General features: G+C 37.8%; 1 protein-coding gene across 4 annotated transcripts in view; it reads right to left on the bottom strand.

The window, feature by feature from the left end:
- The window catches only part of SUCLG2 (succinate-CoA ligase GDP-forming subunit beta), a 306,029-nt gene that overhangs the window by 160,937 nt on the left and 131,528 nt on the right, over positions 1 to 13,564 (bottom strand). For all 4 annotated transcript variants that reach the window (XM_082638974.1, XM_082638972.1, XM_082638971.1 and 1 more), the window contains exons 5-7: positions 11,928 to 12,080; positions 10,293 to 10,382; positions 2,914 to 3,010 (exon numbers count right to left, since the gene is read on the bottom strand). In XM_082638974.1, coding sequence (XP_082495100.1) covers positions 2,914 to 3,010; positions 10,293 to 10,382; positions 11,928 to 12,080 — 340 coding nt within the window. The remainder of the gene's footprint in view (positions 1 to 2,913; positions 3,011 to 10,292; positions 10,383 to 11,927; positions 12,081 to 13,564) is intronic.

The following is a 13,564-nucleotide window of genomic DNA, read 5'->3' as shown; positions in this document are numbered from 1 at the left end:
TGTTATCTATTATGCATATATATGACCATTCATCTGGAATTTTTTAAAATGTTCCTCATCAAGCAATAGAAGACTGAAGAAATTCTTTTACAAAGAAATTGTGCAATGAATAAGTTTAAAACTTTTTAAAGTAAAAAGATTGGTGTAATGCCAAGCTTCTTAAACTTCTAAATTAAAAGAGTAATTGTTAAGTCAAGGTTTTAATGGGAAAGGTTATATGTTTTGCTATTACTGATCTAAAAGAAAAAATTTAAGTATTCTGATTATAAATATTGTCAATATTGCTAAGATAGAAATGACTAATATTATAGCTCCTAAATAAAGGATTGCTTTAGGGAAATGTGACAATGATGAAGATCAATTTGTACATTTGGTCATTCATCAACGTTTCCTAATTGGGTTTAATTTGACTACTGCTCATTAGGAGTTATAAACCAACACACTTATTTAATTGTGATTGTAATTCAATAGCTGAACTTTTATGGTACAATGAACAAATTAATAGCTAAAGATAATTTTGCTCTTAAAAATATCACATAAGACTTATGTTTTAATGAACTATATACATGGAATGTATTTTATGACGATTCCTTCGAAAAAGCTCAATAATTTTCCTTTCTCTTAATAATTAAAAAGAAAACTTCAGATTTTATGAGGTTTTACAAACACTCTCTAGGAAAAGGTTCTTGTAGCCCTGTTCCCTGCTGCCAGACCACAATCTGTGACCGACAACTTCCCAAAGGGATAAATGAAAATGCCATTTTTATCCCACTTGATGGCTGAATTTCCATTTTTTTGGTTAATATGAAATAACCAGGTTGCTTGTGCATATTAGCTTGAAAAGCAATATATGACCTTTAAGAATTTAAACTGAACTTCCTCTCTTGGATTTAATTATCAGCCACTCAAAGCAGCATGAATTTTAACTGATGTTCCCAAATTGGAGACTACTTCTAGATCACTCTGATGAAAGCAAATTAACAGTTTAAGATGGAAAAAATAGAAAATAAGGCAGGTCACCATAAGTTAGTCTGATATATCAGAATCAACATGCACACCAGACTCCAAAAGACAAGGGTTTGAATCCCAGCTCCAGTAACTAGCTGCCCATGGGAAGCCAAATTCATTCTTCAATCTTCTATAAAATGGAGATAACTCCTAACTCTTCAGAGTTATGATAAACAATAAAAAAAGAAGACACATAAAAGTTTATCACAGTGCCTGATGTATGAGTTCCAGAAACAATTTTCTTCTCCTCTCTATATCAAATACTGATTATTTTACAGGCAAATGCAATTTTTCAAATATTTAAGAATAAAGGTAGTTTGCTTATAAATGACCAACCACAGAATTTTATCTAGTGGTCACTTGTGTAAACCATGAAACCTATTAATTTCAATGGTTTCTTAAACATTAGCTCTTTGCCTGTCCTAATCTGAAATCATTAAAAACAAAAAACAAAACAAAACAAAACAAATATAAAATCTATACCTTTCCTGGACTACTTCTATACTCCTTGAGAAGAATACATTTTATGAATGTCACGGGCCAGCCTATTTTGTGTCTAATATTGGATGCTTACACTAATCACCTCATTTAGACAACTGCCCTACAAGATAGGTATCATTTTTACCCACTTTTTTGGATTTACAAACAAAAACAAACGAACAAACAAAAAACAACTGAGGCTTAGCCCACGTATGTGGCTGGAACACAGCAATCCCAGGCCTCTCTGGGTTCCAAGGACATGGTATTTTAAATTTTCTGAGTCTGACTATACAATCTCTGAAATATACTAAAGAGAAAAAACTGTACCATCCACGCTGGTCTAGAACTTATTTGTATTTGCACATAATGGGTATTTATTAGTCCAATGGCAAATCCTTATTTACTGTCTGCTCACAACATGCTAAGCAGCAAACAAGACACTGGTGTTGAAAGATACTAAAAAAGACAAGGTTCGGGCTTCCCTGGTGGTGCAGTGGTTGAGAGTCCGCCTGCCCATGCAGGGGACACGGGTTCGTGCCCCGGTCCGGGAGGATCCCACATGCCACAGAGCGGCTGGGCCCGTGAGCCATGGCTGCTGGGCCTGCACGTCCGGAGCCTGTGCTCCGCAACGGGAGAGGCCACAGCAGTGAGAGGCCCGCATACCGCAAAAAAAAAAAAAAAAAAAAAAAAAGACAAGGTTCATGTAATTTACATTATCACTATCCTACCCCCTTGATATTCCACCCCCCACCATAAACACATGCACATTTTCAAGCTTTTGCTATCAAATTAATAAGACCTTACTGAATACTTGCTGTATGCAAGACACGGTGCAAGGGTGGTAGGTGCTGAGATATAAGACAGTTATGGATACACTACAAGTACCCAATGGGAAGAAAAAACCTTCTCCACAAAAATGTCTCCTTCTCCCACCTGAAGTGAAAGCTGCTAACCAAGTAAGGGGAAAGAGTTTGACAACGGGGCACTAGAGGCTTCACCTTGATGACATAACTTCAGCAGGAGACACAAGGTGAAATTATATGCAGATTTAGGTAAACTAAAAAGCTTCAAACAGTCTCAGTTCCATAAAAGCAGGTGCATTCATTACACCCAAGTGCTATGGCTCCTGATCCAACCTAAATCTTTACCATTGTAGCAGCCGTGAGGGGCATGAAAACTAGGGGGTGATGGTGGATGGATGTTTCTAAATAAAACAAGAAGTAACTTTCCGGGAGGCTTGGCATTTGGCTACAAACAAACTCAAGGGCTGAAATCTTTAACTGCATCATGGGAGCATTTGAAACTATGGCAGAAATTAAATTACTGAAGGAAATTAATGCAAGGCTGCTGCTACAGTCTTTTTGTACAATTTATAGTTTGCATAAATAATTACATTAATTTGTTTTTTCTCTCTTTTTTTTTTACCTTGTCCTTCTGGAGTTTCACCAAAGGGATTCACTTCTACCTGAGTAGCATCGATTTTCAGGAAGAGATTATATAGCTTCTTAATTTGATCTGCAGCCTAAATGTGATCAAGTGAAATGAAATTACACAAAAGCAGTAAAAAAAACACATTTATTTTGCTGGATTAATGAAACCTTAAAAATGGCAAGTTATGTCTTTATTTTCAGTTAGGTTTTCTGAAGGGAAAAACAGAAAAGCATAATTATTTTAATTTCTATTGCGATTCATTAGAAGGAATTGCTCACCTTTCCTCCAGACACCAGGAAATACCATTATCAAGAAAACAAAATATTTTCAGTATGGCCTAAAAACGTTGTTAATCTTTTTGAAAATTATCATGTCCCTATTAGGTGAGCTATAGCACCATATGAGCTACAATCATTAATACAAACAAGCTCCATCTAAGTAAAAGGTAAACATGATTTCAAGAGTTTATATTGACAAGGTTTTCCTTATTAGGCCGGAATAAAACTGTTATTATATTCATCAATCCAAACCTATAATCTGTGAAAAAACAATTACTGAGTGTCTAATGGAAATGGTTGCAAAACAGGAAGATGAAAGTCCCAAACAGTAAACTTACTAAATAGCACAGTTCAAACTAAAAAGTTTGTCCCAAAGGCATAAACCACAAAGAGCAAGAATATCCAACAGTTTCCCTGGTGTTGTGTCCCTGACTTCATCTTTCTCACTCTGCTTGAAATTCACTCGCTCATTCATTCTTTTCAACCAACATTTATTAACTGCTCGTGTCGCAGCAGGCTGGCACTGTGTGAGCCGGGGCTAGGGGAAGAATCACAAATGAGGCGTGACAGCACTCTGGAAAGCTCGCACCTGCAGTGAACACAGCCTGTGATGCAGCACAGTGAGAATGTGCAGTGAAGGCTGAATGCTGGGGTTCCGTCTCATTCTTGGCTCCATCTTACTTCCCAGCCATGGTTTTCCCATTGCTACATTTTTGTTCATTGTTCCCATCCTGCATTATTTGCCCTCAGATTCGTTTCTGGCTTTTCTCCATCTCTACTCTGTATCAAGGGAGCTGACACTTTCAGGCTGTGTTTCCAAGGCTCCTGGGCCAGCTGGCTTCAGTTCAGCCAATGGAAAGCAGCGGTGAGAGACAGGAGGTGGGAGGAAGGAAATAGAGGGGTATTTCTACCCCTTTCTTTCTGTCTCCTCTGGCTTTAATTCCCACCAGGGTCCCAACTTCTGTATCCCAAAGTCCAGTGATACCACCGCCTCACTCTGTCCCTTGAGCACACAGGTAGCAACAATTTCCTGCTGTTGTTTAATTCTGCATTGCCTCGCTGTCCACTCTGAAACTTCTCTGCTCTCACAGCACCTACATAACCAATTACCTAGAATAAAGTCTCACTGTGGTAAATACTAGGAGTGATTTCTTTGTTCTGGTATTGAGTAAAGAACTCCTGGAGATGTATGTAATTCATATTATCTTAATTTATTGTATATACATGTGTAAACTTCCTTAAATCCTAATTTGAAAGCCAGTGGACATAAACAAACATAATGAGTAAGACTGAATATTTTTTAATATTTTTTTTTTTCTGGCTAGATAGTACATGTACATGATACAAAATTCCCAAGGTACACAAGGGTCTCCCTCAGAACCTTCACCAGACTCCCCAGCCACATAGCCCCCATCTGTCCTCCTGCAGCAGCCACTTACTGCTTGATGCTTCGTTAAGAGATACAGCTATGCAGGCTTGCCTAGTGGTGCAGTGGTTGGGAGTCAGCCTGCCGATACAGGGGACACGGGTTCGTGCCCCGGTCCGGGAAGATCCCACATGCCGTGGAGCGGCTGGGCCCATGAGCCATGGCCGCTGAGCCTGCACGTCCGGAGCCTGTGCTCCGCAACGGGAGAGGCCACAACAGTGAGAGGCCCACGTACCACAAAAAAAAAAAAAAAAAAAAGAGAGATACAGCTATGCATATGCAAGTATACACACTCTGCATTCATCTTTTTTAAGAAACCCAACTTGGTTCTATACCTTGTTTCTTTATTAATAGGTTTCAGAGGGCCTTTGTCAGCAACACAAAGAGAGCAATCTTGTAAATGGCTGCATGATATTTTACTGTATGGATGTATCATAATTCATTTAACCTGTCTCTTAAATAATGGTCATTTCGTTTCCAGTAGTTTGACATTACTTTAAATGCTGCCTTACCTATATCTGTACATATATATCGTACATATGATTAAACATCTGTAGGATATATTCCCTGGAGTGGAGCAAAAATGGGTGGGCATTTTACATAATAAAAGATTTTATTAAATTGTTCTTGGTAAAAGCTTTCACTAATGTCCCCTTCTACAAACCAGCATCATAGAGGTTGTTTTTCTACTCACAACCATCAGCTATCTGGATCTTTCAGAATGCTAGGTAAAAATGGGTACCTCATATATGGTATTAATTTGAATCGCTCTTACTGTGAATGAATCTGAGCATTTCTCTATGATATTGAAGCATCTGTATTTCCTCTGCTGTGAATTTTGCCGATCCTTCTGTTGAGATTTTAGTATTTCTCGTTTTAATTTATATGAGGCGCTTTTACATGAAGGAATTTAGCTCTTAATCTCATAGAAATTGCAAATATTTTTGCCCTTTAACATTTATCTTTTGCCCATGTTTTTGTTACTTCTGCTGCATGGAAATTTGATAATAATAATGTCATTCTTGGCTTCTGGCTTTGTGCCAGACTTGAAAAAGGTTGGTCCCACCCTCACAATTCTACCATTATTTTTTCAAAAACTTTAAAAGATTTTCTTTATTTAATACTTACTCTATTTTTATAAATGCAAACAGATTTTATTTGAGTTACAGTGTAGAGCAGATAAGTGACTCACTGCTGAATATTTTTTGTATTTTTAGGGATTTTCCAGGTTATCAATATGAGCGTGCAATGTGAGCTGCATAAGAGAGGCATGATGTCTACCTTGGGCACCATGGCATCCACTACAGTTATTCAGCCTCTGTGCAGAGTCAACACAATAAATAATGGTTGAAATAATCATTAATTTAATAATAAGGATACACTGCATAATAGAAATAACTTCTGTGTGCATACATATATAAGATCTTATCCCAGATACTTTAAAACACTTTTTAATGCACATAACATAAAATTCACAAACTCAACCATTTTTAAGTGTATAGTTCATCAGTGTCAAGTACACTCACAATGTTGTACAACCAAGCTCCAGAACTTTTTCAGAATCCTGAAAACGGAAACTCCATACCCATTAAATATCAACTTCCCATTCTCCCCTCCCCCAGTCCCTAACAACCAGTCTTTGACTACTCTAGATACCGCATATAAATGGAATGATACATATTTGTCTTTTTGTGATTGGCTAATTTCACTTAGCAAAATGTCCTCAAGACTCATCTACACTGCAGCACGTGTCAGGATCTCGCTTTTTTTTGAGGCTGAACAACCTTCCATTGTATATATATACTACATTTTTTTTGCCCATTTATTTGTCTATGAACACCTGGGTTGCTTTAAAACTTCTAAAGCTTATATTAACCTAGCTTAGCATGAAGCCTGAATTTTCTCATGTTACTGCCATTGTAGTTATACATTAACACAGCACTTGGGGGGCATTCGTTATTACAATTGTTTATTATTATGTAAAGGCAAACCATAAACATTTTTTGAAGCATGACTAGATCTATGCTGTAAGACCTACAAGGGGTATATGTTATAAAATCTGTGTTGTAATATCCACAAGGGAGATCCAGCCTGGCTTGGAGACAAAACGTGCCTTATTCCAGAGGCTATACACCAAATGACTACAAAGCCTCTCCAGGCAAAGCGTCTTCAGTCTGCCCAGGTGTAATAATAGGAAATGGCAAGGCCTGTGGCAAGTTGAGTTGGCTCCCCTGCTTTCTAAATGTGTTCAAATTTAAAAAACAGATTAAACACAGTCAAAGAAAACATCCTGCTAGTAAATGTGCAGTTAGCCAGCTTGCCACTGCCACCTACTTCCTCAGTAACCATGCTGTACAGAATATTTGTTTTGTTTCTTTTTTGCCACAATTAATGTTATTTTAAGGTTATTTGTTAAGCAATCAAAAAAACTAAATGCCTAACATCAAATATCCTGAGGGCCATATGCATGAAACCCTGACAAATTTACCAATGTCTTCAAAAATGTTTTAACAGGTTAAAAAAAAACTTGAAAAACTTCTCTTGCACTCCAGGAATTAATATCATCAACATTCATATATGGTTCTTAAAGGTAGCCAGAGGTACAAACCACACTCAGAAGGGTTAATGAGCTTGTATTAACTTGGTTTATTGGATATTTTCATCAGCTTAAATACTTAGAGACGCATGTTGCCAATTCATGGTGCCTATGTTTTTAGAAATGAATAGTATAGATGATAAGACATGCTTGAGGAACTTGCGGATTTTAGTCATATTCAGTTTTCCCATGGCTTCAGTCTTTTCAGTCAGCTCTTGCTGAAATGTATTTTCACCAGGAACATATACTTGGTAGGTTTTTACGCAAGGTGATGTTTAGTTTTGGTTAAACCTAATATTAATACATCATATTTTAGAGACAACAGGCATGAGTCACAGGAAAGATATTAATAATTTTATATGAGAATCATTTTATATGTCATTTATCCATGAGTGAGGCACCTCCAAAGGCTCAAACCACATCCTAAATGAAAATCAAGTAACTTTCAAAGTCACATTGAGTCAAGGGGCCTCTAAGATACCATTTCTTTATCAAAAGATCACCAATGGCTGATCATTTAAATAAATGTCTTCTCCTCTCAGGTGGCTCCTCTGCTCACAGTGCACTGAGCCCCATGACTGGAGGAAGCACTGTAAAGCAGAGATCCCTAAATCTACAGCTCCAAAAGTTTCCCACGCTGCTACGCCATGCGTTCCACGTTCTGCTGTACAAATATAAACGGGGGGCCCCAGATGAACAAATGTGGACACAACTACAGCTGAGATCTCTCTCTCTCTCCTTCACACACCCTCCTCCTGTGTTCACTGTCAGAAGGCCGACCACTGCCCTCTGAGCCCCTAGGAAACAGCGGCTAGTTATCACCTCTGTTCGCCAGGGTTCAGCAGATGACCTTGGTCCAACTTTGCTGAGCAAATGAAGATGTAAAGCCTTTCATAGAGACAACAATGAAAAAAGGAGAAAAAAAAACTGATTTAAAACACTTCTTTACTTTCCTCAGTATATTAAGTCAAAAATATAATGACAATATAGCTACTAATGACCCCTGAGAACTTGCATGTTCATCTTCCTTCCATAGATAACTCACTTAAAACCTAGAGTGTTTAGGGTACTAGGAAAACATGATTCAGTCATTTAAGAACTATAAATAACTTAATTGTCTCTTACATTATGTTGGGGGGAGGGACTGATGGTGTACATAATACTATTATTGCCTTCTCTAGAACGCTGTTATGTTTACCTCCTGAGTTTTCAAGCCATGTGTTCAGCAGATTTTATCCACTCCAAATTTATTCTCTTGTCACTTACAGCTACCCATCCCTGACTCCCTAGGAATCTCTTCCAAGTGGACATCCTAGATGTGTTATTTCACTTACTCACGCATATGATAGATGTTTCTTGGGCATCTAATATATTTGCCAAGCACTTTGTTGGCAACACAGTAGTAAGCAAGATTCACTAAGTCCCTGCTGTGGTGCAGATGAGAATACAGCAAAGGTGACTGCAAATGTCCAAGAGAAACACAGATGTGCAAAGGGGTATAGAGGATGTCAACAGGGCTACTGAGCACATTCTGGAACTGACTGTGGGACAGTGTGGCTAGAACACAGTGACCACATGGAGAATGGCTCTCCGTGACCACCACCCAGACACAAGAAGCCATTCAATAAATCTCAAATGATCAGCTAATATAGTTAGTGGCCTCATACTCAGGAAGTGAAACCAACCACTGCAGCCCTTACCCACAAATCCTCCATTATCTCTCTTTCAGCAGGTCACTAACCTGGCGTCTCTTTGCCAGTCTCGGAAATGACAATTAATTCCTCTAACTGTCCGCTGAAGCCTGGCCCTTTCTATTTCCTACTGAGGTTTAGTCCCCAATGATCCTGTTTCCTACTACCATTTTGAACCTTTAGCTTTCCACTGGAGCCTTTTCCCCAGTCTTCAAGTAAGTGCTGTTCTCTCTAATTGAAACAAATATATTTTAAAGTTTTATTCTGCTTCACCCTTCTAGGACTTGCCTTATTGTTACCCATTAAACTTCTAGAGATAGAATTAATCAAAAGAAAAAGTAAAGGCAGGAAAAAAAAAGAGTGCACAACTGACTGTTTTACTGGAGGAACATTACCCAACTAAATTAAAGGAAACTATAACAATCCTAGAGCTCTAGGACAACACACACACACACACACACACACACACAAATATGCATGCACACAGAGGATGAAGGGTTATCAAGGTGGCTCCTCTTAGTTATGGAAGAGGAAAACAATAGCCAGTAAATTCTTCTGATTTAATTGTGAGATAAGGAAGCTTGCCTACGTAGACATAAAATCAGGCTCTATGGGCAGGACCAAGGGCAGTGCAGGACTGAGATGCTCAAGACAGACTCTCTCCCTTAATAGCTCAGAGGGTGATTTTTCTGTCTTTGAAACCAAGGGATATAATTACTAAATTGGCATAATTTAAGCTGTTTTCAGTGAAATATCACCTCTGTGCCATTAACATTCACCTCAAATGCCCATTAGCTATGAAAGAATAGCAATTAGTTAAGTAATGTATATTATTAATAACAATAAGAACTGACCTTTCTGGAGTATTGAATATGCACCTTCACACATCAGGTCACTCAATCCTCATGATAACTCTCTCAGTTAGGATATCACCACCCCATTTTACAGATGATGAAAGTGACGTTCAGATGGTCTGAATCACACATGTACTGGGTAGCAGTACAGGATTCAAACTCAGGACTGCCTGACTCTACAGCCTGTGCTTCTAACCACTATATTGCCTCTTATAATTCATGCGCTGGAGCTGCAATGCTACCAAAAAGACAAAGAGACCAACATACATAACAAAGTGCATGAGTCTGCAGGTGACACACTCTCATACACATACATACTGATATATCAATATATATATACAAACACACATGTCATAAACATCCTCTTTGGAACACCAAATATTTTTTCATTATAAACAACTAGAGGAAAAAAAAGAAAACAATAAATTACCCTATTTCCTGATAATCACAAACATTAGAGGCAATTAGCAAGTTCCCAAACATTTTCTGAAACAAGTCAGACACACCGGCCAATAATTGCTCAGGTACCTGGTTTTTCAAAGGCCCAAAGAAGCCTAGATTTTCGGCCATCCGCTGAGCTTGGCTGTCCTTTATCCCTTCAATAATGTCAATTTGCTCCTAATAAAAATGAATCAAATGAGCAAAATTCAGACAGTCAAATGAAAAGATTTACAACCTCAAAAGAAAATACTTAGTATTTATTTGCAAATGAGTAATTAAAGTGTGGCACCCTTCCAGAGATCTCTGAGCTGGGCCATCACAGCTGCCTATAGGGTATATTTTAATTAGCAGACCATCTATAAAACAGCCTTTCCAAAAACTATATAATTCTTCAGGGTGGCATGCTGACAAGACAATCCGAGGCCAGTTTTCACTTTTAATTACTATACAGATGGCAGTGATGAATATTTAGGCAGTTAATTTTTATGACATTTTTTGGAAGGCTTCCAAAGTAAGTTTTTCCTGCCTAATACTGATGTTAAGTTTAGAGCTTGTCTTATACAGGTTAAATATTACCTTATGATTTAAACACTCTATTGATGATGATAGTTAATAATAATACCCTAGCTCTACAAAGGGCCATTCCCTCCAAAACTGAGTGCTGTTCACACATATTATTTCATGTATTCTCTTAACAAATGGAATGGTTTGCTTTAAATCATGTTAATTTCAAAAATGGGTAGGTATTATTGGTAAGCCACCATGTAAAGTCTCAAGTTAACTTCCAAAGTAGTTAACTTAAATATGTAACATTGGTGAAAATACTTTAAAACCAATCTCCAAAGTATTACTACCTTATATAAATGAAGAGTTTCAAGAAATAAAATCCTTGCTTTTTGGAGGGAAAAAAATCACTTTCTAAAAGGAATAATGAATGTTTCTGCGAAAAAAATTTTTTGTGATTTTTTTGACACTAAAAACTCAGAATTAAAAGCTGGGATTATAGTTCTAAAGACCTTAGGTTTTTCTTCTTATAGTTGAGGTAGGTTGATAAGCACTTTATATACATCACCTCATTTAATCCTCACAATTCTACGGGGTGGGAATTACCCCCATTTTCATTTTACTCATTCAAAAAATGAGGCTTAGAGACACTGAGAAATGTACTGGCTAGTTAGGATTTGACCTCAGGTATCTTTGGCTAGAAACTCATCCTAATATCAAAAACAAAACAAAAACCCACACACAAGATTTAATGAATTGAAACAAACTGATAGAATCTGGGCGTTAGAAGGATTCATTACCAGTACTGAAAAACATCAAGGCAGTCTCTAGTTCACATCTGATTTCCTGGGGGAGAATTTCTGGGTCATGTATACTGTTTAATGGGGTAGAGTTAACCAAGAGGAAATGGAAATATCACAATCATCTTCCACTGGTTAATTCTTGGGGCAAGTTGGATGGAAAGAAATGAGGGGGTAAGAAAAGGCAAGAAGGAGGAAAAAACAAAGGGAGGGGAAAAAAGCAAAGAAAAAGACCTTGAAAAGCACATACTTTGTATCTACCCAACCTTCAACTGGACACCCAGTAAGAAAAAGGACTCAATATCTTCATGCCTTAAATCCCAGGAAGAGTCTACCTGGCTCAGACTCCACACTAAATCTTTAACAGGTTGTATAGCAACAATCAATGAACAGAGCATAGTCAGGAATCTAAACATACCTTAAAAATAAGTTCTGGATTCGAAGCTGCCACCTCTTCAATGTCAACGCCCCCCTGAGGGCTGCCCACCAGCACAGGGCCATTGCAGGACCGGTCCATCAGAATGGCCAAGTAGGTTTCCCTAGAAATGTCCAAGGCTTCAGCAACCATCACCTACCACATTAGTGGGAAAGTCAAATTAAGTCAGCATCGAGCTGATTTCCACTTGGAAATCTATACAAACTTGTTACACAAATCAAACAGCTTCATTTTCAGGGTCTTTAAACCCAGTGAGATTTGAGAGTGCTGCTCTCAGGGCGCACCGTGCCCATTTTCACCTCCTTAATTGATCCTGATAACTTGTCCAAGTGACAGGTATTCGGTTTGCTTCAAGGAACCTTCCCACTTTAATCTTCTTTTTCTTCTTCCTTCGGAAACCCTGACACTTAAGAAAAACTCCAGGGAAGCAGCTGTTATTTTAATTTGAGACATTAACAGTACATATATATTACTACACTGATTTTTCTCAGATTGCACTGGTGGAAAACCAAGTTTGGTTGCCAAAGAAGGATTCTTTTTATGGTATGTCTGATGCTTCCTATGTTTGAATACTTCTGTCTCTTGGATCACTGTATTTTTATTTCAATTTATACTTTCTTTTAAATTACAAACATAATATTTGCTTGTTTGAAAATAATGCAAACGATACTAACAGTATACAGAGGAGACAGTGAAAGCAGCTCCCTGCTGCACATACACACCCCTTGGGCCCCAGTAGTCAGAGTGATCACAAGTCCATATGGAACCTTTGTGATTATCAGAAAAAGTCATCCTTTTCTCTATGAGGATGTGGTCATATTCCAGGACCACGAATGGGCAGGAGGTAAATCAGATGGAAGGATTTCTTTCTCCACACATGTGCCAGACAGGTGTCCTTTTGCTCTGCACGGCCTCAACAGAGGCACGAAGCAACCCTACCAGGAAAAACCACTACTAACTTTTACCTCTTCCCTATGCATCTGCAAGCATTAGTCATGGAATCTCCTGCACACAGATGCATATTATACACGCTTGAATGCCCTTCTTTCTTCCTTTTTGTTCTTAATCTTAATACTACAACTTGGATTGTACAAGGTCTTCTCTCTTCATTGTGACTACACAGTACTTACATGTCAATATTTATTTGACCATGTCCCTGATGACAGACAATTTATGTGGACTCATATTTCTAAAATGCTGCCTCAGTGATTATTTCTGTACGTATAGCTTTGCTCCATTGTTTTAGTATCCCTCTGGTCAAGGTATATAAAGGTAAAATGGCTAAGTTTTATATTGTTCATATTTAAAATTTTGATAAGTACTATTAAATTTCCTTGGAGAGAGAGGCTGTACCAACACTCCCAACAAAACTAGTAACAGATGTCTTGGATGCTTTTTGAAAGAAAATAAGAATATCCATGAAGAATCAGTACTAGAAGTGAAAATAATAAAATCACATACATTGCTTTTCCTAAAAGTTCAGTAATATGTTTCACAAAAAATGTTACTGATTAAGTAACATTAGATTTTAGCTACCCAGAAGCCACAAAAGCATTAATTTTTAAGTCACATGAAATGCGATAAATATATGATGACCTAGAAAGCTATAACGTGATGAA

This window comes from Mesoplodon mirus (assembly GCF_964341445.2).
Source record: "Mesoplodon mirus genome assembly, chromosome: 12".
In the NCBI taxonomy this organism is placed as follows: Eukaryota; Metazoa; Chordata; class Mammalia; order Artiodactyla; family Ziphiidae; genus Mesoplodon; species Mesoplodon mirus.
Note: the sequence above shows the minus strand (reverse complement) of the source record. Positions and strands in the feature narration are given on the sequence as shown.